Here is a 27,489-nt window from a genome sequence, read left to right on the forward strand (position 1 = left end):
GTGCTTCCGGAACCGGAGATGGTTCTCCTCAAGTTTCAGGGAGGCAGGAAGGCTGTTCCAGAGGGAGGCCCCTGCCGCGGAGAGACCACAAAGTCTTATGCAGCCATCTAGACTCCGCAGCTCACTTCTCTAAGGAGGCTATAACCTGTGTCGAGTATTTTCTGAGCAACCGGACCATGAGAGTCTAGTCTCCTTCGGCCTCAGCAGACCCTATCCCTATAACCTGCGGTGTACCACAGGGGTCCTGTGTGTCACCTACACTACAATGTATTCACTAAGCCCCTCTTCGACGAAATGGACTATTTGGGTATCGCCTACACGAACTATGCAGACGATACCCAAATCCTCCTTCCGCTTTGAGGAGATTACGCTGCTTATCTGGCTTTGGTGAATAGAATTTACAGCGTCGTTCAGGCATGGATGACCACCCATGGACTATGCCTGAACGACAAAACAGCTTATTATCTTAGGCACCCCGACCCACACATCCAAACTTAGCCCAGATTATGCCAACTTCACCATTGATGGCAACATTTGTCATAAAAGTAGCAAAGGAAGTGAAGACCCTAGGCTTTTACCTAGACGCCACCCTGAACTTCTCTAAACAAGTCAACTTCTTAGCCTCTGCTACCGCATACACATGCAAACTTCGAGCCAGTAAACAATTCCTCTCCGACAGCTGTTTTACGCTCTCTTGAGCCGTCATACTTTCCAAATTGGATTACTGTAACGCATTCTACATTGAAGCGAATAAACAGACTACCCATAAAATACAGGTTCTCCAGAACAATGCCCTGAGAGCAGCACTTAAGATCAATAGAAATGAGCATATTTCCTCTACAAGAAGAGAGCACAAATGGCTATCCACCTTTGATAAAATCAAACTTAAGATTGCCTCCCTTACCCACAAGTGCCTTAATAATAATGCACCGCCATACCTCACGGACAGAATCTGTAAAAAAACATTGTCCAGATCGACTAGAACAGCCAACTCTAACTGCCTCCAAGTACCACGATTCAGACTCTCTACTATCGGAAGACACAGTTTCCCAATTAAGGCTGTGCAACTGTGGAACTCCCTACCTCCCGGTATCAGAGAACCCCAGCCCTTCTCTAAATTCGGACAGAATCTGACCTACTGGCTAAAAGAAATGGACAAATAATCACTCTGACTAACACCCTCTTGACGCTCCTCACTGAAGCCCACCCTCTGTTTACTGATTCGCTTACTATGTGCTAGTCCACTTCTATTGCGCTCACTTTATTTCTATGCTACTTGACCATGTAATTTACACTGTATATACTGATGTGCTATTGTATATTTCATCCTGCATTTCATGTATCCATGTACCCTGTAACTAAGCTGAACTGTGTGAGAGAGAGAGCGCGAGAGAGCGCGAGAGAGAAAGAGAGAAAGAGAGAGAGAGAGAGAGAGAGAGAGAGAGAGAGAGAGAGAGAGAGAGAGAGAGAGAGAGAGAGAGAGAGAGAGAGCGCAGCATGGTAGAAAAGGAGAGCAAGAGAAATGGAACCAAAAAAGTGGGAGAGGTCACTGGCAGGTTGGATAATTCTATCATGAGTGGCCGATGGTGTGTTTGGGTGCAAGGGCATTGCCTGCCTCCTTGGCAAAGAGATTTAAGTTAAGAGTACATTCTAAACTTATACCTTTCACCCATTGTGCAGAAATTACGGACTGGCTGTGAGTGGGCATGATGTGGGGGGGACTAGGCTGACTAACCATGGGCACGTCCCCTGCTTCATACATTTTGTTGGGTACACAATGGAACCCAAAACTTTCCAAGTTCAAGCTGTAGATAATAAGGAGACTGCCTCATCTGAGAGCAGACAGCATACATGATGCAAATTAATTGATGGTGGACCTGGAGGCGAGGCGTCTATCCAGTTCATTGGGTGGTGTTGGGCAGTTGAGATGCACAGCAGGTAAGTGTAGACACACTTTCTATATATTTACGTATGTGTGTACAAAGGGAAACATATTCTGCATGTTAATGAGTGCACAAGTATGCATGTGCAATGCATGCTAGTGTGAGGAAGTGTGTATGTTTAAAGTGTGTGCAGGCGGGCAGGGGGGCCAGGATGGGGATGGGAAAACAAGGTCCTGGCAGCCAAAGTTGCTAGTCTGTGTGGGCATACCTTTTGTGTGTCTTTTACTATATAATGGGCATGTCCAACAGGACTGTCCTTGGTTGAGACTACTGGCATATAGTGGTGTGGCCATCCTGAATGTGTTTCTTTACAGTGGCATTATTACTGCATTATGGGCCAAGCCAACAAGAGTGTGTCCTTGGGTGGGGTTACTGGCATATATTGGCACAGCCAGCATGGAAGTTTTGTATTACAGTGGCATTAGTGAATTGGGACATTACTTCTGACATGCCGCTCTCAACAGTCCTCCCTTGGACTGACCACGTTCATCTCTCTTCCCACCTGATGGTGTCTGTCTCCTTGGTGAAGCGACCCCAGCACTGCCACCCACCTAATCAGCAGTCCGGCCCATGAAGCACGTGTCAGTGGAGGCTTTTGCCGCTACTTTCTCGCCTCCTCCTATGCCTGCGGCTGACTCGCACTCAGATCCAGCCCTCTCCAACCTGCATCTCTCTATCACCAACACTCTTGAAGTCCTGGCCCCAGTCATGACGATAAGTTTGAAGCCCACCTCCAAGTGCAACGTTTGGTAAGAATCCGACCTCGCCACCCTTAAACGCAAGTGCAGGGTGGCCGAGAGGAAGTGGAGGGCATCAGGCACAACCTCTCACAAACTGACCTGTCGCCTGCTCCAAAGGCAATGCAGACTCTGTCCTGTCCAACAAGAGAGCCTACATCCAAGCATGCATCTCTGTGGCCTCTAACAACAGTGCCGAACATTTCAAAATCTGGAAGGAGCTGGCCAATCCTGCTGCAGTCGCCACCTCTCCTGTTCCCTCCCAGGCCTTCTGCACAGCACTGGCTTCTCACTTCACCACTAAAAATCTGGATATCCTGTCCTCTCTCTCCTCTTCCTCTCCCTCCACCTCCACCACTTGGCTCCTCCCCAGCCGCCTCTCCCTCTCCTCCTCCTTTCTCCTCTTTCCTAGTGTTCACCCCTGACAAGGTTTCTAGACAAGTCCAATCTATGAAAGTATTGTCCAAGCAGGTACTCCCCTACTCCTATAGAACCATCAAGGACCACATCCACACTCCAGCCTTGGCTGATTTCAGCAATCACTCCTTTGTCACTGGAATGTTCCCCTCCCCACTAAAGCACTCCCCTTGTGCACCCCTCCTGAAGAAGCCTTCTGCCGATCCTTTCTCTCAGGCAAACTACCACCTGATCGCTACCACTCCTTTCCTGGGGAGACTCCTGGAAAAGCTGGCGATCTCACAGTTTCCTCTCCATACCAAATCTGTTGGTTGTCTCAATGACCATCAGTCTGGCTTTAGAGCAGCCAGAAGCATGGAAACTGCTCTCCTGAACACCTGTGAGGACCTGCTCTCAAATCTCGACTCTAGCCTTCCTTCTGTCTTCCACCTGCGTGATTTTTCCTCTACTTTCGACACGGTCAACCACGCCATCCTGATCTATCGTCTCTGTGACAACCTGGGCATCCCAGATCAGGCCCTAGCTGGGTTGACCTCCTTCCTCTCCGATAGACTCTCCCAGGAACAACTTGGTCCTTTTCTCTCGACACCTCTCTCACTCTACCTGTGGCATGCTCCAGGGCTCTATCCTCTCACCCTGGTTTTTCAACCTCTACTTGGCCCCTTTGACCCACCTGATCTCCATCTGCTCCTCCAACTTACATTGTTATGCGGATGACACTCTGCTCTCCTTCAGGCTCCCCTATGCCTCCCCTCTCGCTCATTCCCGAGTGTCAATCCGCGATTCAGGAATGGTCGGAGATCCTGCTCATTGGGACCCATGCTCCTGCTTTCCCTCTTTCACTCTGGCCGCCCTCCTTGGGCCCTCTAACTGCGCCTTCTTGCAAGGCAAAAAACCTTGGGGTCATCTTTGATTCCACCCTCTCCTCCTCTCCTCACATCACAGACGTCTCTAAGAAGTACCACTACCAGGTGCACCTCCTCAGAGGTATTCTGCATGTTCTCACTTTCCTCCAGAAGCTCACTGTCTACAAAGCCCTGGTTCTCTCTAGGCTGGAATGCTGCAAAAGCCTCTTTCTCTACTCTGTGGCCTCTGCAACTAATCCATAACAGGACTGAGAAACTTGTCCTTGGCCTCCAACCCAGGGATTGTATCTCTCCAGCCCTGAAATCTCTCCACTGGCTCCCGTTGGCTGCAAGGATCAAGTTAAAGACCCTCGGCATTGTCCACAATGTTTTCTGGAGATGGGGAACACACACATTCAACTCTCTCTTCCGAAACACTTTCCTTCTCGAGCCCTCTGCTCCTCCACCTCCAACTCTCTGAGGGTCAGACACTTTTCCAGGCAAAGAGTGGGAGTAGATCTCTCCTAAGCTGGTGGCAGCCCTCTGGAACAGCATTCCTGCCTCTCTCAAACTTGAGCAGGACTACCGCATGTTCCAGAAGCAACTCAAGACCTTCCTTTTCGCTTCTGCTTTCTCGCTCTCTCACTCCTGCTAATGTTCTTGTCTGCTGCACTAACTGGTTACCTGGCCTCCCTCTGAACCTTATGGGGACCAGGCTCCTTTACTACCAGTAGTCCCATGCACTGCCTCCGGGCATACCATGCACTATGGTCTTAATCTGCAACCCTACAGTCCCTTGCCTCCTGCACTTCGAACTGACAGCAACTACTTGAGCTTTGCTTTGCCCTCTCCTTTTCCCTCCCCTTTCACAATCTGAATGACACCAGGCGCTAGTAAAATCGTTTGTTTTGTTCCCCTTTGTCTTCCCCCTCCTCGTCTTGTCGCGCCTAGAAACACAGTACAGGCCCGTTATAAATGACTTGTATCATATCATGGGCAAAGCCAACCTTAGCATGTCAGTATGTGGGGATAATGCCGTAGACAGCCTGGACATGTTTTCCTATAGGGGCATCACTAGCAATAGTTTGTGGGAAAAGCCGACATGAGTGTCCTCTTACATGGCATTATTGGACATATTGCTAGAGCCAGCATGAAAATGTCTTCTTATACTAGTATATACTGTGGGTAAGGGCATCAAGAAACCTTGGTAATGTTGGTAGCCCAGTATTTAACAATTTTTTTCACACATTACTAAAGTCAAATATTGTAAACTTATTATGGTATTTATGGAGCACGGACCTAGCTTCGAGAAGCAACAGAGCACTTCACAGAGGTAACAGAATATAGCATTTCACTGATCCTTTCACAAAAATTGACAATATAAAATACATTTGATCCTCACTGCCCACTGGTTGGTTTGGTGTCCCTCACTAAAGTCGATCATTGGTGTATTCCACACCAATTAACGGCCCCTCCACTGGAAAGATTCACCAGCTGCCAGGTCATGAAGAAGATGTGTTTTACTACATGCAGAACTATCTGACAGTGATCTGATATCTGCTTCCTGCCCCAGTTCCGGCAAGAATATGTTTGCTTGAAGCCATCAACTTCAGTCCAATAAAAAAGGAATTAGGAGGAAATGCATTGTATTCACCACTGCGACAAAATGACTTACTCCTTGGCTAGAGCCTTGTGGTGTGGTAAAACTGCCTGTACACTCATACCCTACAACTCTTATTCTAAAGTAGGTTTGTACACACTCTCCATTTGTTAGCTACAGTGGCATAATAGCATGCATTTTCTTTACTGTTTTAGAGTACCCACTTAGAATTGACCTATGTATTAATGCATACTGAGCATCATACACAGAGCCTCAATTAAGTAAACTCAAGACAAAATAATTTGACTCATACCTTTTATCCTCCAGTGTAGCTTTGTTCCCATTACCAGGAGATTTTGAAATTGCAGTTTGATCATCATGGTCCAGTGACTTTTCAAAAGTAGCCAAGCATTTGTCTTCATGGTGTGTTTGTAATTCTCCAGAGTGCAAAGGACTTGTTTCAGGACTGTGTTCTTTCGAACTCTTGCTCACAGAAAGCAAATTCGCTTTGCTATTTTGTGTAAGCTTAGAGGCTTTTGAAAGATTATTCTCTTCTCCACCTGTATGCTAAAATAACAACATTACAAGCGTCAGCGAAAAGAAATGCGAGAATAGTTAGTTATCTCTCCTTCCGACATTTGTCTTGAGGACTTCTAGTCCTATGTTATCAATAGAACGTTTGTGAAAGTTAATGGTTCATAGGTTTCACTTTAAATGTATAGCTCAAATTACCAGCAAAGATAAAAGTACTTGAAAAAAATATTCTACATAGGAAATGTGACCGCACAATTAGCCATTCCAATCATGTCACATACAGCACAGACACGGCTGTATCTTTGCAGACGGTCGCAAACATTTTACATTTAAGAGGTCCACAGACACTGGAGTGGACACTCACAAATGAACAAGAAATGGCAATTAAGTTCTTTTTGAGGCTTTTACATAGTCCAATAATGACAAGTATCTCCAAAACCAGACACAAGAAACCCAATCATAATTAGAGTAGCAGCTTTAACTCCAGGTGGAAGTGCTGTGTGGCAGAGACTGCATGAGTGTGCACGCAGAAGCTTTTTATACAAAGGGACTCAACACTACTGCTGCAATGGTTGCCTTTATCCAGGGGAGCATTTTGCTGGAAGGTTAAATCGGCCTCAGGGAGAACAGTGCAAGTAAGATGAGGCTTGGGAATGGTTTCTGAGCCCTGTCTACATGAAATACATACAGGTCCAGGCTAAAAATGCAGGGAAGTGCTGCTCTTACTGGATATATTAAGTGGGGCATTTCGTTCTGTAGGTTCCCTTCTCAATGCATCATAAAATTCAAATGAAAAATGTATATGATGTGGTGTCAGGCTGCGATACAGGTAGCAGTGGTGCGTTACCCTAACCACACCTCAGAAGAACAAGTTACTTACCAACTGTAACGTTCTTTCGACTTGATGGTTCCTCCCACGTATTCCTCATCTTAGATATATTCGTCAGCTTGCTGCTTCTTTCAGAATTTTTTTCGCCAGAGGGCGCCGTGCTCAAGGCCGCGTAGTTTGGTCCCTAGAAGGTCGCCGTCGAGTGTGGACGACATCGTCACATAAATGGCTCGAGCCGCGCCCGTTGGTTCAGTTCTGTTTTTTAGATGTTAATGGTCGCATCAGTTGTATTTTGTGTCGGCAGATGTCAGGCTCTTAAGGAAGTACAAGTGCAACAAGCGTAAGAAATGTACGGAGGGGGAGGTTGGAAGGGTCGATGAAGAATACATGGGAGGAACATCCAGTCGAAAGAACGTTACAGTTGGTAAGTAACTTGTTCTTCGAATGGATTGTGCCCTCCCACGTATTCCTCATCTTAGATAGACTCCCATAGCAGTTGTAATTAAGAGGAGGGAGTACCATAGTTCTTCAATTATAAACAGAATGAAGGACGGCTTTTGCAAAAAGGCCTCCATGGTAAGAAGTGGTGTCTAAACAATGTTTTGCAAAAGTGTGCATTGATGACCAAGTGGCCGCAGCACAAATATCTTGCACTGGGACACCCCGCTGGAGAGCCAGGGAAGTTGCTATGCCCCTGGTTGAATGAGCCCTTAAAACATCTGGAGGCTCCTTCCCAGCCAATTTGTAACATTAAGATATTGCTAGGATAAGCCATCTGGATATAGTTTGTTGGGACACACCAAGGCCCAATTTGTGTCCAGTATAAGCGACAAACAACTGATCTGTTAGTCTAAATCTTTCCAGTCTAGATATGCAGAAACTGAGAGCCCTTTTGGGGTCTAGTCTGTGAAATTTCTCCTCCTCTTTACTAGCGTGCGGAGGAGGATAAAAAGATGGCAAAGTGATTTGCTGTGACAGATGGAAATCCGAAACTATTTTAGGTAGGAAAAAAGGCTTGACCTTTAAAACAACTTTATCTTTATGGAAAACCGTGTGAGGAGGCTTGCAAGAGAGCGCCTGCAACTCACTCACCCTGCGGGCTGAAGTTAGAGCCACTAGTAGAACAGTTTGTAAAGTTAGGAGACTTAAAGGACAAGAATGTAAAGGCTCAAAAGGGGCACACATAAGAAACTTTAAAGCTAAATTTAAATCCCAAATGGGAACTTGAAATGGTGTAGGAGGGAACAAATTTGTTAACCCTTTAAGAAATTGAATAACCAAAGGCATTTTGAAATATGAAACTTCTTCTGAGGAGCGCTTGAAGATAGATAGCGCTGCCAAATATCCTTTAATAGTTCCAACTTGGATCCCCGAGTTGGCTTAATGTAAAAGAAAGGAAAGCACCATGGGAGTGGTACACTGAAAAGGATCCACATTCTTATCCCTGCACCAGTTACAGAATTTCTTCCAACGACACCGGTATAAGGATTTTGTTGCTGGCCTTCTGGCCGAAGGCAAAATAAATCTCCATAACGTCATCTGGGAGGTCCCAATCCTTATATCTCAACCTCTCAGAAGCCTGGCGTGAAGGTTGAGTGTTTTGACCTCTGGATGGAGAACCCGACCTTACACTTGCGAGAGAAGATCCTCTCTTTGTGCAAGACGTATTGGAGTGCAGATGGACATGTCCAGAAGGTCTGGGTACCACGTCCTCCTGGCCCAGTCCAGGGCAATTAGGATCAGGGTTCTCCTGAACTTGCTCAACCTCCTGATTACATGAGGAATCACGGGGACTGCAGGAAACGCGTAAAGGAGTGGATATATCCAGTCCACTACGAACGCGTCCCCTAGAGCTCCTCTCAGGGAAATTCCCTTGAGCAATACAGATAAAACTTCCGGTTGGCCCCGGTTGCGAACAGATCCACTTGAGGGGTTCCACTAGTACAAAGACCTCTTGAAGGTCTTCCTGAGCTAACTCCCGCTCGTGGGAGACTGTGCCCTGCCTGCTCAGAGCGTCCGCTGCCGTGTTCAGCTCTCCGGCTAGGTGAACTGCCAACAGAGATTCCTTCTTGCATTGCCCAGAACCAGAGCTGCATTGCCTCTCTGCACAGTGGAAGTTATCCTACGCCTCCTTGTTTGTTGAGGTAGTATATTGCCACTGTGTTGTCCGTTATTATCAAGACATTCTTTCCCTGTACAGAGGGCAGAAAGGCCTTCAGCGCTAGTCTGATTGCCCTCAGCTTCAAAAGGTTGATGTGTAGTTTGGACTCCGATGGAGACCAACGACCGCTGATTGTCAGATGGTTGGTGTGGGCTCCCCACCCTGTGAGTGAGGCGTCCGTCACTACCGTTATCTCCGGCCATGGTTGCCAAAAAAGTTCCCCTCTGAGGATATTTTCCTTGTGAGCCCACCAAAGGAGATCTCGAGCCACCTTGGACGGGACTTGTGGAAGATTTCACATCACCCCTGAAAACTGGGACCATTGAATGCTGAGGGCCCATTGAAGGGATCTCATCCTCAGTCGTGCCTTTGGCACCAGAAAAATGCAGGATGCCATAACGCCTAGCAACCTTAGGAAGTCGAACGCCGGTAGATTTTGGGCATTCTGAAATTTTGTTACCATCTGCAGAATGTGGGGAGCTCTTTGCTCTGGAGGCGAGGCTTTCCCTGAGGTGGTGTCCAGGACCGCTCGATGAATAGGAGTCTTTGGCTCGGAATCATTTGTGACTTCTTTTAATTGAGGGAGAAGCACAATTTGTGTAGGAAGTGACAGGTCATGGCCAGATGTCCCTGGGCCAGTTCGGGTGAACTTGCCCTGATTAGCCAATCGTCCAGATAAGGGTAGATGTGAATCCCCTCCTTCCTGAGACCCGCTGCTAGTACCGCCATTAGTTTGGTGAAGACCCTCGGGTCGGAGGTCAGCCGAAATGGCAGAACTGGAAACTGATAGTGAGATCCGCCAATTGCAAACCTCAGGTACTTTGTGTTTGAGATGGATTGGCACATGAAAGTAAGCATCCTGAAGGTCCAATGAAACCAGCCAGTCCTGAAGCTGAAGAGCCTGAAGGATCTGAGAAACGGTCACCATCTTGAACTTGTCCTGCCTGAGGAATTTGTTCAAATTTCTCAAGTCCAAGATGGGTCTCAATCCTCCGTCCTTTTTGGGAATGAGAAAATAAGGGGAGTACCAACCCTTGTTCCTTTCCCCTACAGGTACATGTTCTACTGCACCTTTCTCTAGCAGGGTTAAAAGCTCCTGCACAAGGAGCGGGTCTAGAATTTTTACAGAGTTGGCTCCAGGTGGGTGATCTTGAGGCCTTTGATGAAAAGGAAGACAGTAACCAGGGAGTCACTATCTCTAGTGCCCAGGCATCCGACATAATGCCCAGCCATTCATCCAAATACTGAGTGATTCTGCCTCCCACCGGGGTCTTGTGGGTTAAGGCCTCAAAGTGGCTTTGCAGTGGCTGAGGAGGTAGCAGCCACTGCTGTGGCTGATCTAGCACCTATCCCTTTTCCACCACAAAACGGTTTTCTTTGTTGTCCCCTCTGACTGGCCTGCTCTTTCCCTTTTCCGAAAGAGAAATAGAAGCGAAAAGGGGGACTCTTCCATGAAAATGACCCTGCGTAAGAGTGCTGTTGAGGTTGCCTTATAGCAGCACTGAGTGAATTTGCTGCTCCTTTCGAGGTCTGCACCTTCTCCAAGCTCTTGTCCGCCTTGCTGCCAAACAACCTCAAGACGTCAAAGGGCATATTAAAAGGGATGGTCTAGTAAAAAATGTTATTTAAAAAATAGATAGGCCACATAAAAAAAAAATACTAGCATCCTCTGTTTTAAAACTTCCTATGTAAAATTTTGAGCTATTCAAGCTCAAAATTTGAAAAAGCAGGCACAGGGGCGCAGCCATTTTGTGAAATGGAGGCCCTCCTGTGCTGGCTTTTGCGGCACTAATGAAGGAAAAGCCAGCCAGCTGTAGTAAACAAAGTCTACCGCTGGGTGGCTTTCCCTTCATTAGTGCCGGGACTCGGAGGACGCGGACCGGAGACCAGAGCAGGAAAGCTGCAGCTGAATCTCGGTAAGTGCTATTTATTTTTTTTACAAAAAATAAGCACTAGCTGCGGTTTTTTTTCTAAGTTTTCCGGGCTGGAGGAGCCCGGAAAACTTAGAAATAAAACCGCAGCTTTAAAAAGGTTGTATTTATGTTTGCGGTCGCTTTTGAAGCGACCGCAAACATAAATACAACGTTATTGTGTTGGAAAACGCTGCGGTTTTAAAACCGCAGCGTTTTCCAACACAACCGCGTTGTGTCTGCCTGAATCTGCTTTACCATTTGGGGCTCTGAGGCTCCCACGGGGAGCCCGAGAGCCCCAAATGGAAAAGCAGATTCAGGCGGACAACGCGGCATTGTGGAAAACAACCGCGTTGTGTCTGCCTGAATCTGCTTTTCCATGCGAGCATCGGAGACCCAAGTGAAAGCCACAGCAGGCAGAAACACACGCGGTTGTGTTGGAAAATGCTGCGGTTTTTCTTTCCAAGTTTCTCAGGCTCCTCCGAGCCGGAGGAGCCTGAGAAACTTGGAAAGAAAAACCGCAGCGTTTTCCAACACAATAACGTTGTATTTATGTTTGCGGTCGCTTCAAAAGCGACCGCAAACATAAATACAACCTTTTTAAAGCTGCGGTTTTATTTCTAAGTTTTCCGGGCTCCTCCAGCCCGGAAAACTTAGAAAAAAAAACGCAGCTAGTGCTTATTTTTTGTAAAAAAAATAAATAGCACTTACCGAGATTCAGCTGCAGCTTTCCTGCTCTGGTCTCCGGTCCGCGTCCTCCGAGTCCCGGCACTAATGAAGGGAAAGCCACCCAGCGGTAGACTTTGTTTACTACAGCTGGCTGGCTTTTCCTTCATTAGTGCCGCAAAAGCAAAAGCCAGCACAGGAGGGCCTCCATTTCACAAAATGGCTGCGCCCCTGTGCTTGCTTTTTCGAATTTTGAGCTTGAAAAGCTCAAAATTTTACATAGGAAGTTTTAAAACGGAGGATGCTAGTATATTTTTTTTTATGTGGTCTATCTATTTTTTAAATACAATTTTTTACTAGACCATCCCTTTAAGTAATGTGGATTGTACATCGGATGCAAAACCAGATTTTCTTAGCCATGCAAATCTACGCAAGACTGCGCTAGATGCCGTGGATCTGCTTATACACTCTGCAGTATCCAGTCCTGACTTGAGGGACTCCTCCATAGCCTCCTTCCCATCCTTTTATCGCCAGGAAATCATCCCGCTCCTCACCCTCTTAGGATGTATTCAGCCGCTGCATCTAAACAGCTCCACAGGGTCTAAGTGAACCTAGCTAATGTACAAGTCACATTAGTAGACTTAAGGGCATACTACCAGAAGTAAAAGCCTTCCTCGCCCAGGCATCAATCTTTTTATCGTCCCTGTCAGGGGGCATAGAGGGATAAGCAGACTGTCTATTCGCAGTCGCAGCTTGAATTTACAAACTTTCAGGCGAAGGATGCTTAGATAAATATTCTAGATCCGAGGGAGCAGGTCTATACCTTCCTACAAATTTCTTATTTACAGCTGGTAGAGATTCAGGTGTCTACCAATTTGTCATAATTCTCTTTTCAAGAGCTTTGTGGAAGGGAAGGACTGGGTCTTTGAGGTCCTTCATCAATAATATCTGTTAAATCGTCCTGGTCATATCTTGGGGACACTGACTTCCACCCCATAAAATCTATCACTCTTCCCATGAGGTTCCTATAGCCTGGTTCAGCATGGTCTGTGGGGTCAAGCCTGTTAGGGAGAATTCTCTTCTAAGGCTAATTCCCCTTACCTATAGAGTCCCCAGCAGCTTTGCTGGATTTGAAGGGTTTATTTTTTTCTCCTGCTGAGTGAGACTTTTTTTTCCCACTCTTAGGCATATTGCTAGTGTGTGTGTGTGTTTTAGGCTATCTTGTGTGCTTATGGTCTATAGAGTTTTTCTCACAGGAATAATCTTTTACATGTGTGTTACACAGCACCTTCAGTGCAGTAACATAGGGTTGTCATATCGACCCCCAAACAGAAGACTCCATACCCTGGGACTGACTACTGTCTCCCAGGGCATGTAAAGTCCCCACTGACTTTACTAGTCAATAGTAATGAACAAAACCAGTACAACCCATTTTACTATGGAGGTACTGGAAAGGGTCAATAGTTTTTCCCTGGTGTTCATTTTCGAGGGGGTACCGTCCAGTCCCTCTCTCCAAAGTTTCTGGCTGGTGGCAGTGGTTACTACCGTTAATATTCGACCGCGAATATTTTCCTGTGGGATTTTCCCATTGTTCGAGGCTACCACTTTTACTGACAGTCTCTAATATACCGCCGGTTTATTTTAATAATAACTTTACTCCGGTAGGTTTTTTTTGCCAGATCTTTGATAATATTTCTTTCTCGTGTCTTTCTCTGAAATCCTAACTCAGGTCAGGGATCCTTTGTTTGTCGTTTTGGCGGGCTTCTGCACCGAAGCCCTCCTTTTGGCGCCACCGAATCTGGGGTAGACCGGATGCATGGGAGGGGAAATAGCACCCTGGACAAGGTTACCTAGGCAACCAAAGTCGCACTCTGCCCTGTTAGGCTGGGAGTTATCCCGACAGGATAGCCACCCCACAGTTTGAGTGACAGCTGGGCTGTATGAATGGGGTTTTTTCTGCATAAAAGCAGGGCTCTGAGGACTGGAGGACAAGACGTCGCCACTGGAACTAAGAAACCCGAAGAGGAGAGAAGCTGAAGACATCTGCAACGACTGAACCACCGGTGAAGCCCTATGCAGATCCTCACCCCTTTTCTCCAACGACTTGAGAAGATCTTCACCTGCAAGAGTTTTCTTCCCTTGAGCTGGTGGGGACAACCAGTTTGCCAATCGCCTTCCAGAACCTGACTTGGTCGAATCGCCAGTGCCAAGCACTAGGAGACCGGATAGCCATGGACACGTCCACCACGACCGCGTTTTAAAGGAGCATACCTTTTACCAGTCTTGGCATCACCGCGGCTGGTTTCATCCCTGGGCAGTGCAGTAACTCGAACCTTCCTCCACGACGAGAGCCTCTCTTCCTCTGCTGGATCTCCCGAACTGCCGGAACGGCCAGGAACTACCACCACCACCACAGGAGCCTCTTCCACTTTTAAGGTACATTGTTCCGCCAGGCCTCCTGTTTCGTTGGGTACTGCTAAAGGTGTTTTAAATCCTTTACTTACCTTCTGGGTTGGCCGCCCCTTTCGTCTAACATTATCCTTTTACATCTGCAACCACCTTTTCAACTCGTTAAACAAAACAGTTTGATCTTGGCCATTTGCCTTGTACCACTGACTCTGGCACAGGCCTCTTGACTGACTAAATCCGTTACAACTGTCTTCTCTAGATTGCTTCTCACTAAGAAATGTGTTGGTGCACCTAAACCCTTATAACCACCCTTCCTTCCCCTTTCTATATTGCTGAAGTGCAATTTTGCTCGGTTTTCATCAAAGTATTGCTTATACTAAAGTATTGCCTTGCCTAACTTGTTCACGATCTAATTGTGAAGTGTTGCTGGTGTGTTTAGGAGTCTACCCCTGTATGACTTGCCCTTTCCCTCCCTCTGAAGAAATTGTTAGAGTGCCATTTCTGCTTGGTTTACACTGTGCCGTTCTGCTCAGTTTTCACTCTTGCTCAAACTGGTCTACAATTTAAATAGGGAGTGTGTATACTTTTCCTGACTGTTTTAACTTACTTTAATGATAGTGATGTGTGTGAACCTAAGAGTTTGTAAAATAAATATATATATATTCTTTTTTGATACCAAGCTTTGGTCAGTGTTTCCTTGTTCCATAGTATTGTAGTCCTAGTGCGTAAACCCTGAATACTGCTCATCTCCCCCTTGAGATAAGTCTGACTGCTCAGCCACAGCTACCAACTAAATCTTTGTGGTACAAACGGATACCAAAGGGGATTTATTGCATATACCTGTAGTCTTAATCTTCTGTAGTGCTCCCTAAGGGAACTGCATAGGATTCTGCCTAACAAGGCCTTTCAAAATCTACCTCAGGTGAGGTACCCAGGCCACTGGCCGATTGTAGGCAGTCATAAAGGTCTGACATTTTTGAATTAGGATCTACCAGTTCCTCAGGGACTTCTCTTGTCCCAAATCGAACACCAGCTGATGTAATTTCCTCATCGGAGGTTTGTTCCTCAAAAATAGCAGACAGATTAAAAAAATTCTTGCTTGGGCTGAGGGTGTTCATTTTTTTCTGGTAAAGGTGGAACAGACCTAGCCTTAGCCATAGTTGTCATCTTGGGAACCGTTATGAAAGATTTCCCAGACAAAGGCGTCGATGGAATAGACACCGGCTTCGACATACTCGAGGGAATCCCCGAGGTCATCGAGGATGGCTCCGATGTCGAGTAAGGCTTGGACGCCGAGGCCGAAGGTATCAACGCCATTTTTGGCTTCGACAGCGTCGAAGGACGCATCGAGTTCATAGCTGACTTCGACGATGAGGACGCCATTTTGTCCTCAGGCAACCTCGATTTATGCACCGAAGGTTTCTGAACAGTCTCATGAGACGCCCTCAACTTTATGTCGGATTTAGTGTGAGATGTTTTGGATTTCCCTCAGTCACCTTTAGAGTGGACAGGGGCTTGCTCTTCACGCAGCTTTTTGGAGGTCGAGGCAGCCTTCTCAAAATGTTTTAGCATTGAAGCCTAAAGGGCTCCCATTTCTTGGGGGAATCATTCTTCGAAGGACAAGAAATTAACCTTCTGTCGGGCGAGGAAGAAGATCTATGACGTCGCTTTTTGATTTTTTCGATGACGAGGAATAGGACTTCCTCGAGCGACTGTTCGACCTCGATCGCCTCGACTCATGACGAGATTTAGATCTCGATTCTCGAGTCTTTTAGCCTTTTAGCGGACTTGAAAGACTCTTCCCCCTCCACCGCTAGCTTACCTTGGCATTCTTTAAGAGCCTTGTTCGACATTGCCTGACACGACCCGCACTCGTTGACTCGGTGATCAGGACTAAGGCACCAAAGACCGTTGCGGTAAGGATCCGTAATGGACATCTTTGTTCCGCATTTGAGACACTATTTAAAACCTGTCTTGGGTGTTGTCGGGGTTGAGGAAGAAGATATTTCTCGATGAGAAAAACTGACGCCCGTTTTCGATACACGAAGCAGAAACGGAACTGAACCAACAGGCACGGCTCGAACCATTTTTACGACGGATGTTGACGCTCGACGGCGACCTTCGAGGGACCAAACTACGCGGCCTTGAGCAGAGCACCCTCTGGCGAAAGAATTTCCAAAAGAAGCAGCAAGCTGACGAATATATCTAAGATGAGGAATACGTGGGAGGAAACAATCCATTCGAAATTGCTGTATTGTGAAGCCTGTAACCTATGTACGCGCTCAACACTCTCATACAATATCTCAAGCACAAGAACCATGAAGAAGTCCTTAAATAAAGGTCCCCTTTTTTTGGAACATATTGAAGTTTATTACTAAAGTCACAAAAATTATGAATCAAGATCACAGGTGAATGTGGCGTGCCTATTGTGGGCATGAGATGATTTATGGTTGCTCACGTGTCATGATATTGTTAAACGTGTGGGGGAACTCTGCCTGTACAGGCACATTTGCTCTTACTAGAAAGTGAGACAAATGTTTGTCCATTTTATTTAATTGTAGATCATACCATGTAAGCAAGTGGGACTTTAAAATAATATGGATTGTGTGTGCATTTAAAAATCACATTTAGCTAAGGAAAGATGCCTTAATTTACTTGCACATTCATTTGACTATTTTTGTATTAACATGCTTGGTGAAAAGAAACAGAATAGATGACCCATTGTGGCATTTATTTAATTTTGCAGTGTTCTATTTTGCAGTGTTCTATGCTGCAACATATTGGTGTGCGACCCTAACAGGCGCAGGACCTTCTTACTTTCTTGGGTTGAAAGAATATTATACAAGGACAAGGCTTGGTTTGATTAGACGCCCGTCTCTGGAAAATAGGTATGGTATGAACAACTTTTAGATTAATTACATCTTTAGAGTATAAATGGGAGTACAAATTGGCGACTAGATATTTGTTTTTTGTGTGGAGTATTTTTCCGTTATATGAGCTACATTTATCCAAATTAGCATATACGTCGGTACCTATTTGACCAAGACTCTGCTTGGGGGTTTTTACAAGAAGGCACAACAATATGATTTAGGACCAATCAGGCATTCTTAAATAGCACTATTTGCAAATGAAAACGGTTATGTGAACTTTTGTGTTGCACAAAACATATTTGTTGTGTCTTTATTTACAAGTAATTTTTCACAAATGGAAATGACTATGCGTAGTTATAATTGCTAAAAGAATATACTCTGTGGACTTTTGACTGAGTTTTTCTCCTTTTTCTTCCTCTTCTCCTTTTTTCTCTTATTTGTGGTTTTCTTAAAGGATTTACGGAACACCAAGTTTTCGGATACATGTACCAGATTAGCAAATGTGTGTATTAGTTTTGCCCTGATGACGACCACAGGAGTCAAAACACGTGTCGGCACTAATAGGCATTAACAAGCACTTAAGGGTATCTAGATGTCTAAAGAGTGTGTCAAATTAGGTATTGTTTTTGACAGCGAGGTCTGAATTCGGAAATTCAGATGTTTTGGACCTGTTTAACATGAATGCTAACCAATTCATTACTCGCAACTTCACTTTGTAATTACCTGTGATCTTGATTTATAACTGGTACGACTTTAGTAATAAACTTCAATATGGTCCAACAAAAGGGGACCTTTATGTAAGGACTTCTTCATGGTTCTTGTGCTTGAGATATTGTATGACAGTGTTGGGCGCGTACATAGGTTACAGGCTTCACAATGTTGCTATTATAGGATGGACCTCTTCCACCAAACAATAGCAAAGGACAGTGCTCAACATCATAAAAAAGGTACTCTGACAGTTAACCGTTTGTGAAGGGCCAAGGCCTCTAGCAGCAATTTAAGAATAACATATTGTTTCACTTAAGGAATATGTGTTAATCATATTCAAAATGACAAGGAGGGGTCCTGAGAGTCTCTCTGACAGACCTTAGTCCTGGTTACGAGAGACTTACCCAGAGTCTTTAGCTCACTATCTTTCACAGAGAAGAAATATCCCAAACATATCAGTCTTTATCCTGCCCTGGGGCAGTCCAGCACCGAAATGCTAGGCAATTTTCCTCTGAACAAGAGTACCAACAGCATCCCCAGACACGTGTTTCGGTCTGGTTGGACCTCATCAGTAGGGAGGAGCTGTGTCTCTAAGAATAGTGAGCAAGGGGTCCACGTCTGGATTCCCCTAGTAACTTAGGGTGAGACCCAAAGTTACTTAAATATGCAAATTGACAAGGGGGGGTCCTGGGAGTCTCTCTGCCAGACATTAGTCGGGCAGAGGGACTCCCAGGACCCCCCTTGTTAATTTGCATTAAGCTCCTCCCTCCAGTTGGTACTCTTGTTCAGAGGAGAATTGCCTAGCATTTCGGTGCTGGACTGCCCCAGGGCAGGATAAAGACTGATATGTTTGGGATATTTCTTCTCTGTGAAAGATAGTGAGCTAAAGACTCTGGGTAAGTCTCTCGTAACCAGGACTAATGTCTGGCAGAGGGACTCCCAGGACCCCCCTTGTTAATAATCATATTCAAAAGACAGACAAAATATATTTGAAACGGTTACTGAGGATTGTTAAAGTTTATTTTGTTGCTGTTCCCAATTTGTGTTTAGCGAAAATGGAGTTTACCAGTCAAAGGGAACAGTATCTTTCAATGAGCTTCTTTTGTATGATGTATTTACAAAACCCTCTGTCTGGCGCGGGTGTGAATAGCCCTATCATGAGTGGCAGAAGAGGATGTTCACCAAATTCGACCAAAATTCTCATAGGTAACGTAGCAGAGCAGTCAGGCACTCTTGTGAGGGATGAGGTTATTGATGTGGTATCCAAGTACAATTAGTCCCATAAACATTTGCATCACAATATGACAATGCATTACTTACCGTAAAAGCATTTCTGATGGTTGTATCTGCTTAGATTCACATGCTGTTCACAGTCCGACATCCAGTGGTCATTGCAGATTATTGCATTTTGTTTTTCGTAGTCGAAAAGGGGACGTCGACAAGGCGCGTCTGTAACACTATCCCTATAGTGACGTGCAGTGTACCCACAATTCCTCACGCGTCGAGGTCCCTCTGTTTATATTTTTTCTGCCCTGAGGGAGCCTATTAAACGTGAGTGAGTACAGAAAAGAGAGAGAGATAAAGGATGTCTATGTTCCTTCCATCCAAGCGGGGAGGAAGGGTGGGCTCATGTGTATCTAAGCAGATACAACCATCAGAAATGCTTTTACGGTAAGTAATGCGTTGTCTTCTGATGTTTATTAATCTGCTTAGAATCACATGCTGTGCATAGACAAGCGAGCAGTACCCGGAGTTGGAGGTGGGTTGTGAGAAGGAACAGTAGAAAAAAAGATGTCTTAATACTGCTTGTCCCACCTGGGAATCAGATCTAGAGTGGGCATCTAGACAGTAGTGTTTTGTAAAGGTGTGTACAGAACTCCAGGTTGCTGATTTGCAAATGGACTCAAGTGGGACATTTGCAATGAATGCTATGGAAGCCCCAGTGCCTCGAGTAGAATGTGCTCTTGGCTTGAAGGGTAGTTCTCTCGTAACAAAAGTGTAACAGAGTGATGCATTGGACAATCCATCTAGATATAGTGGATTTTGAAACTGCAGCTCCTTCTCTTCCTGTTGCCACTGAGACAAAGAACTGATTACTCTTTCTCAGAGGTCTAGTTCTTTCCATACAAGGAAACCAGGCTGCTGTAGTCACACCTTATTACTGCGCCAGAAAAACATTTTTATGCTGGAGACTAAGTCCAATTGCTGTTGTGTGATAAGGAAGTTTAATTGATCTGCCCTATGGATTACAGGTGTTTCAGCAAGGTGCCTTTCTCAAATCAGGGCTTATCCAACTTTATTTCTCTTGATCATTACTGGAAGTGTAATAACGGGGATCGACGAAGAAGTGCCATGGGTTGTGTGCTTATGTTTATGTTTACTGTGTTAGTCTGTCGCCGGGGTGTTCATCCCCATAAGTAGGGCGTGAGCCGAACTTGTCGGGCCGGGGACAGATGGTGAGGAGCGAGTACGCTCCCTAGAGAGGTCTACAACCTCGGAAACGGAGGTCGGGTTACCACTGTCCTCGTCACACTCGGCGGCGGCGGGTGAGGAATCAGCTGTATTTGTCTTCACATGTTAATTATTCTCAATTTGCCCACACAATGTGCTGAATGTTTCTCTCTTGAATGTAAATAGCCATTCAGAAGAGTTTGTTACTGTTTTTTCTGCACTGACTTTTTCTAGCTACCCACTTTACAAAGCAGTAAAATACCTTTTATGTATTGCTTGTATCTCTTATTTCTTTACTAATTGTAAAAAAAGTTGTGTTTTGAGATTGTGGTAATATATACCCAGCGGTAGATTCATTCCGTGATTGCTAAAACTAGGCAACACATGTTTTGTCCTCCTAAATAACTCAAGAAAACAGTCCAAACACTTTGCTTGGCCTGTTTACCTTGAATACTCTGTGGTTACTACAAAATAGTAAAGGTACACACCCTGTTTCAGAGGAATCAGCTCTAGACATAGCATAGGCTGCCCACCTCTTGACCCTGCGGTCCTTTAAGGTTTTTGGGCGAAGAAGTTTACAGGCCACACAGCTTGTGCTTATCTTTCCATGTGAATTTGCCCTTACAGCGTGGGCAAAATCTAAACAGAGTCCTCTCCATAGCTGATGATACAATTAAGAATGATAACGACCCCAAAGAAAGGGGGGTGAAAGAGAAAGGCATTCTTAGAAGAGAAAGACATGTCCCACGACCCCCACTCTCCCTACTGTTTTAGGCCGGCGAGGCCGGGCCACGTGTTCGGCTGCGCCGAAGGATCTCCTCCGTCTAAGTCACCGCCATCGAAGTTCTTACTCGGCGGTGAAACATCTTCGCCGTTTAAGGAGAGATGAAATGTAATGTATAATAAATAACGACCAAAGGGTCGAGTAAATATTTTAAGAAAAACAAAGTAAGTGATAAGGCAATGAGCCACTACACTCCAGTTCTCGCAATATCCAAGTCTAATCGAACTGATAAATACTAGGCCTATATATGTCTTAAAAGGGGGAAAGAATAGGAAACGTGCACAGTACAATATAGCTCCCAGTTCCCTTTAGAAATTACAGGGCGCAAGACGACCAGGGGGTGCGGAACAGTATAGCCGCCTAGCTCTCGGCTCCGGCCAGCCCCGACAACAAGGAGATGAAAGAGCAGTGCTGACCCGCAAAAGCATGAATGGAGCACCGATCCATGCCACGGAGGGGGTACTGAGCCCCTAGCGACAATTGAAGCCGGAATGACGAGGAGACCCAGTGCAATGCCCAACTGCATGAGACGCCACAGGTCCGGACCTTCGGCAACAACAGAGGCCCACACATCAACTCGACACAAGTAGCGGCGGGGCGGGCTGAGCGAAGTCCCTGGCCGTCCTCACAGGAAGAGTTGGCACAGTGGAAAGTAAAATAAAGAATCTGAAGAACAACAAACTTAACGCAGATATGGTGGAGATGTGCCTGGATGCTCTGATGACGAAACCGGAGTTGCAGGAGGATGAAGGGACCCTCAAAATGTATGATCTTGAAAAGATGAGAAATGACGTCTGCATTTTGGGACAGAGAAGTGGACGGGGAGACCCACCACGCAGGTAGAGCACAAAGTGCAGGATATTGTCAACCAGTTGTTCGAGGTGGAAGGGGGCAAGATCCAGCTCTACAGAGCGGTTCATAATATTGAACGAGCTCAAGGGCACCTTTACGGACTCACCGCAAATATTGAGGATGCCTGGTGTCAGAAACTTCATGATGGGTACAAAAGAAAATCAGCCAACACCCGAACACATCGCAGTTGACACACACACAACACACCTAGGTTGTAGATAAAAAGCTGTGAACACGGAGACAGATGTTACTGTCAATACATTCTCTTTGTACACTGCAACAGTTGGTGAAGTTTCAGATATTGTTGCTAAAATAAAACCCACGTCCTGTAAAGGAGACCCCTTTCCTGCCCCATATTTCAAAGAATATTTCTCCTCTATCGGCCCATCAGCGGTAACATTTATTAATTGATCCTTCAAGGAAGGATACATTCCCGACTGCATCAAAGAGGCTTGGATTTCCCCTTTGTTAAAAAAGTAGACCCTAAATCCAAATGACCCAGCTAATTCCAGGCCCATTACAAATGTACCATACTTGCTTAAGGTCATAGGTAAGGTTGCATGTATGCAGTATGACACTTTTGTAGAAGAGAGGGGAATCTTAGCCAAAGACCAATCGGGTTTTATGAAAAAAACATGGGACTGAAACAGCATTAGTGGATGTTAAATCGTGCATAGCGGATATCATGGATAAGGGCGGGCTGGCCATGCTGCTGTTACTTGACCTGTCACTTTCAACTTGGTATATCATGATATCATGGCAGATAGGCTAGCTAAGATGGGAAACTGCTCTGTACTGGCTGTGGATTGGTTTAAATCCTTTGTGGGACCAAGGAGAGCAAGTGTTGCTAGGGAGAATTTCCAATCGCATCAAGTCCAACTCAGTTGTGGTATCCCCAAGGACTCATGCCTGTCACCACTGCTATAGAACATCTAATCTAAACCGCCGTTTGATCTACTGGACAGCTTGGGTGTAAAGTTTGCAAATTATGCGGATGACACCCAGATTATCCTGAGTTATCCGGATCATACGATGAAGACTTAACAGTAAGGGAGGTCTTTGCTGCCATTAAAAAATGGATGGCAGAAAACTCCTTTGCATCGAAGGACAATAAGACCGAAATTTTGATTCTGGGAACAAGCGCAAAGTAAAAAAAAAAACTAGATGCCCAATACAATGCCCGATACAAAGCCTTCCTGATTGGAGGCACCAGGATACCGATCTCTAGCCACGAGAAAACCCTGGGGTTTATCGTTGACTCCAATCTGAACTTCATGTCTCTCATTTAAGTTGTACCTGTGCCTACATGACCCAACTCCTCTGGCAGACAAGCCCATATTTGTCGGAGGGCTATAGAGCACTAATTGCAGCAGCTATCATCAATACAAGGCTTGACTACTAACCGGCTGGAACCTCACGAGTTAATGTAAATAGACTTCAGACTATCCAGAACAGTGCAGTCAGAGCCGTATGTGGCATGAAGCGGAAAGACCACGCAATACCCTCATGCAGGGAGCTGCTTTGGCTCCCTGTCCGCAAGAGAATCAATTTCAATGCATTACATCTGGTCTACAAATGTTTAGCTGGTGACGCCCCCACCTACCTTACCTCACGGATCAGGAGACTGCCTTTGTGACGCAATATGTGTTAGGGAGAATTCTCTGTTTAGGCTGAATTTCCTAACCTAGTGAGTCCCCCAGAAGCTTTGCTGGATTTTTGGGGTTTATTTATTTCTCCTGCCAAGAGTGAGACTCTTTTACCCTCACTCTTGGGCATGATTTGAGTGTGTTTCTTTGAATCTAGAGGTGTTTAATGGTCTATGGGGTCTTTTACTCCATAGGGCTTCATGTGTTTTTGTGATGTGTGTTACACAGCACCCTCAGTGCAGTAACACAGGGGTGTCATAGAGACCCCCCAGAATAGACTCCATACCCTGGGACTTACTACTGTCTTCCAGGGGATGTAAAGTCACCATTGACTTTACTAGTCTTAAATTCTGAACAGAACAAGTACAAACCATCATATTGTGGACGTACTGGCTGGGGCAATTCAATTGCCCCGGGGTCTGTTAGTCGAGGGGTCACGTCTCCGCCCCCCCTGATCGAGTTTTGGCTGGTGGCAGTGGATACTACTTTTTATATTCAACCGCGAATATTTTCCTATGGGATTTCCCATTGTTTTAGGCTACTAACTTTATTTCATTATTTACGGTAGCCTCGAACATACCGCCGGTTTATTTAATTAATATTAATTCTCTGGTTGGTATTTTTTGCCAAAACTTGATTCTAAAATGGCGTTTGTGTTCTCTTCTGTGACTCCAACCCAAGTCGAGCCCTTTGTTCCACTTTTTGGCGGGCTTCTCCACAGAAGCCCTCCAAAGTGGTGCCACTCTGTCTGGGGTACTTAGGAGGAGTGGAGGGAAATTTAGGCACCCTGGACTCCATCCTGATTGGCCCAAGTGGTGAGCCGGCCGGCTCACCACTTAGCATGTTTGAGTGACAGCTAGGCTGAGTGAATGGGGGTTTGCTGCATAAAAGCAGGGCTTTGGGCACTGGTACTTCAGAAGTCGCCACAGGACCTAAGAATCCGACGAGGGAGAAGCTGAGCCGACCTGCCACGACACCACCACCGGTGGAACCCTGCTGGACTGCCTCACCACTTTTCCCAACGACAGAGGAGATCTCCCGCTGGAGAGTCTTCTTCCTTTGACTGGTGGGGATAACCAGTTTCACCGTCTTTTCGCCTTCCCGACGTACCTCGTGGCCGCCTTGCCTGTGCCAAGCACCCCGGCAACCGGGATACCACGTTTTACCACGACCGCGAAACAAAGGTACCACCTTTAACCGGAAGACTCCGCGGCTGGTTTCTTCCCTGGTAGTGCAACGACCTTCATCTTTCCTCCAAGTCGAGATCTTCTCTTCCCCTGGACGACGACGCAACTTGCACCCACTACCAGCAACAACTGCCACCGCTGGAGGATCCTTCCCACTTAAGGTACTGTGTCCCGCCCGGCTTCCCTTGCTACCGACTGTACGGGGTAGATTTAGCCCCCGGCTTTCGAACCTGGGTTAGCCTGGGACACCCTGGCTAAACTTTCCTAAGCCTCTCTAAACTCTTTTTGAGCCCTCTGCAAGACTTTCTAAGCCTAGTGTATCTGTGTGATCTTGGGCGCATTTGTGCTCCGCTCTCTCTAAGAGTGGCCCAGCCTTTGGACTTTGGCTCACCAGTGACTTTTCGCTCTCTGCCCTGCTAACAGTGTTCTTGAATCATAGAGTGGTGTACCTCTTCATATTCTGTCTTTTTCCCTCCCTTTTTCACAAACTTATTAGAGTGCAATCTAGTTAAGCGCTCACCTCTGTATGAAAATAAGTGGTGTTTTACTGTGACTTTTCTAATAGGAAAAAAGGGGTGTATATATCATAATAGTAACTGTGTGTAGGAGATGTTACAATAAGAGTGCTGGAATGTTTCAACTGTGTGTTTTTAAATAAATAATTATATACTTTGATACCAAAGCTCTGGTCAGTGTTTGCTTGTATTATTGTATCTGAGTGCCTATTGAGTATACTTTGCATACTGCCTAACTCTTCTTGAGGGAAGTCTGACTGCTCAGCCACAGCTACCAGGTAAATCTGGGTGGTACAGACTGCTACCAAGTGGGTTTACTGCCAACACCTGTAGTCTTAAATCTTTTGCAGTGGTCCCTAAGGGAACTGCACAGGTTTCTGCCTAACAATATGCGATCAAACAAAGAAGCCTTACTAATACAGCCCTGCTTTCTATTGGTAAGGTTTTGAGATGCCAGCTTTAATTCTTGGGCCCCAAGGATCTGGAATGCCCTACCACAGTCACTCGGACAACTCCCCTCAATTGCACAGTTTAAGAAAGCACTGAAGACTTACCTTTTTGATGGGGGTGTAGATTAGGAAAACTAAACTTGCCACACTGCTTGTGCTATCTCTATGTTGCGTGCCTTTATGTTCTGTGAACGCCCTGAGGCCTACGGGTGTGTGTTGGCGCTATGTAAAAACCCATTAGAATAGAATTAGGAGTTGCAACTTGAGCGGACGCACCGAGGTGGAACGCCAGATGGCACTGTGCCATGCTCTGTCATAGCTAGGTTGCCCATAGCAGGCAGCAGGGCATCTCATCAACACTTACTGCTCGTTGCAGCTGCCAGACAATGTTCTTGTTTCTCGTTTATCATTTCATAGATCAATGTTTGGGGGAAGCAGGTCATCCAATAGGGCAGGGAGGAGCATTATATTGGGGCATTGCCGGACCAACTTAAGGGGGCTTGTGGGTCATGGAGCGATGTTGATGCGAGAGAACAAGGGGGCGTGATGACAGTTCCCAAGCAGGGATTTGAACGCCTTAAGGTGGGCAATGTTAATGTAAAGGGGCCGAATGACCCCACTAAAAGGTCCCTGCTGGTGCGAGAATTCAGCAATGCTGAATTGGATGCATGTTTTGAGCAGGAACCAGGCTGGTGGTGGGTGAATAAAGGAAGCAGGGCAGGGATTGGGCAGGTATACTGGGCTTCGGGGCCCTCCAAGCGGGGGGGCATTGGCATACTTGTGCACCAACAGCAGCGCCTGCAGGAGGTCACAGTAAAGCAATTTGACGGGCGTCTGCTGGTGATACAGGACATTTTGGACCCAGTGCAGGTGGTTCTTTGGGGGGCTGTATGCTCCTAATCAGGGGCAGGGCCAGTTTATCGCAGAGGCCCTCAATGCGATACTGGCCATCCCAGGGGCTCTCCTCATTATAGACCAGGACCTCAATGCATGGGCCGATGAGAGTATGGACAGGAAGTGTGCGCGCCTCCCAGGAGGCACCGGGAGGGGGAAGGTGGAGGGGAAGGGAGGATGGGAGGGCACCTGGGTAGAGCCATGGAGACCAGAGGGCTCTTAGATGTGTGGCGGGAGACTCACCCCAGGGTGAGGGGGTACATGTTTGTCTTGACACCCCATACTACATACACAAGAATAGACTACTGGCTACTCCCCAAGGATGAGAGAACTGACCTATAGGATGGTCGGACCATAATATGGTCTGGCTGGAAATGGACGTGGGAGGGCTAAGCAGAGCTGAATCACACTGGAGGTGTAATGACTCATTGCATAGGGACCGGTTCTTCTATGAGCAACCAGCAGCCGACATAACCGAATATGTCAAGCTCAATGACACAGGAAAGTGGACATCAGCATAGTGTGGGATGCAGGAAAAGCCGATTGGAGTGCGACATTGATGAGGGAGGGTGCGCTCAGGAAGAGGAAGTGCAAGTTGCAGCTGGAGAAGCTGCGGAAGGAGATCATGGAAAGCGAATCTAGAATGCATAATGGAGAAGAGTATGGGGATGAGGAGCTAGCTTGGGTGCAGATGAAAAGGGCTGAGCTAAATGTGCTAAAAGTAGGGGGCATACTGCAGAAGTTGAAAAATGTTAAATGTTAATGGATATTTGTACTGAGCACTATCACCACCGCAGTGGTCCCCTGGCGGATCTGAAAAGGAAAGTGGTTTGGGGGGAGCGAGGGGGTGAGTTAGTGGGAATGAGCGGGATAAGTGCAAGAGAGCAGTGCTGTGCTGTTGGCAGTTTCAGTTTGGTTAACACCATTCGCTGAGCTTGGGGGTGCTTTCTGGTCGGTAGCCGTTGTGTGCGGTTGTGCAAGACTATTTGTGGTTTGTTTTGTTGTTGCGGTGTAGTGAAGTTTGCGCGGTTTGTTGTGCTTTAGGGTTGTGTTTGGTTCGAGTTTGAGCGGTGTATGCAGAG

The 27,489-nt window shown here is 46.2% G+C and overlaps 1 protein-coding gene across 5 annotated transcripts in view; it reads right to left on the reverse strand.

The window, feature by feature from the left end:
• BDP1 (BDP1 general transcription factor IIIB subunit) overlaps window positions 1-27,489 on the reverse strand; it is a 2,223,165-nt gene that overhangs the window by 1,235,856 nt on the left and 959,820 nt on the right. For all 5 annotated transcript variants that reach the window (XM_069627521.1, XM_069627519.1, XM_069627520.1 and 2 more), the window contains one exon: window positions 5,856-6,109. In XM_069627521.1, the coding sequence (XP_069483622.1) occupies window positions 5,856-6,109 (254 nt within the window). The remainder of the gene's footprint in view (window positions 1-5,855; window positions 6,110-27,489) is intronic.

Source organism: Ambystoma mexicanum, chromosome 6p, assembly GCF_040938575.1.
Source record: "Ambystoma mexicanum isolate Mex_15411 chromosome 6p, UKY_AmexF1_1, whole genome shotgun sequence".
Taxonomy (NCBI): Eukaryota; Metazoa; Chordata; class Amphibia; order Caudata; family Ambystomatidae; genus Ambystoma; species Ambystoma mexicanum.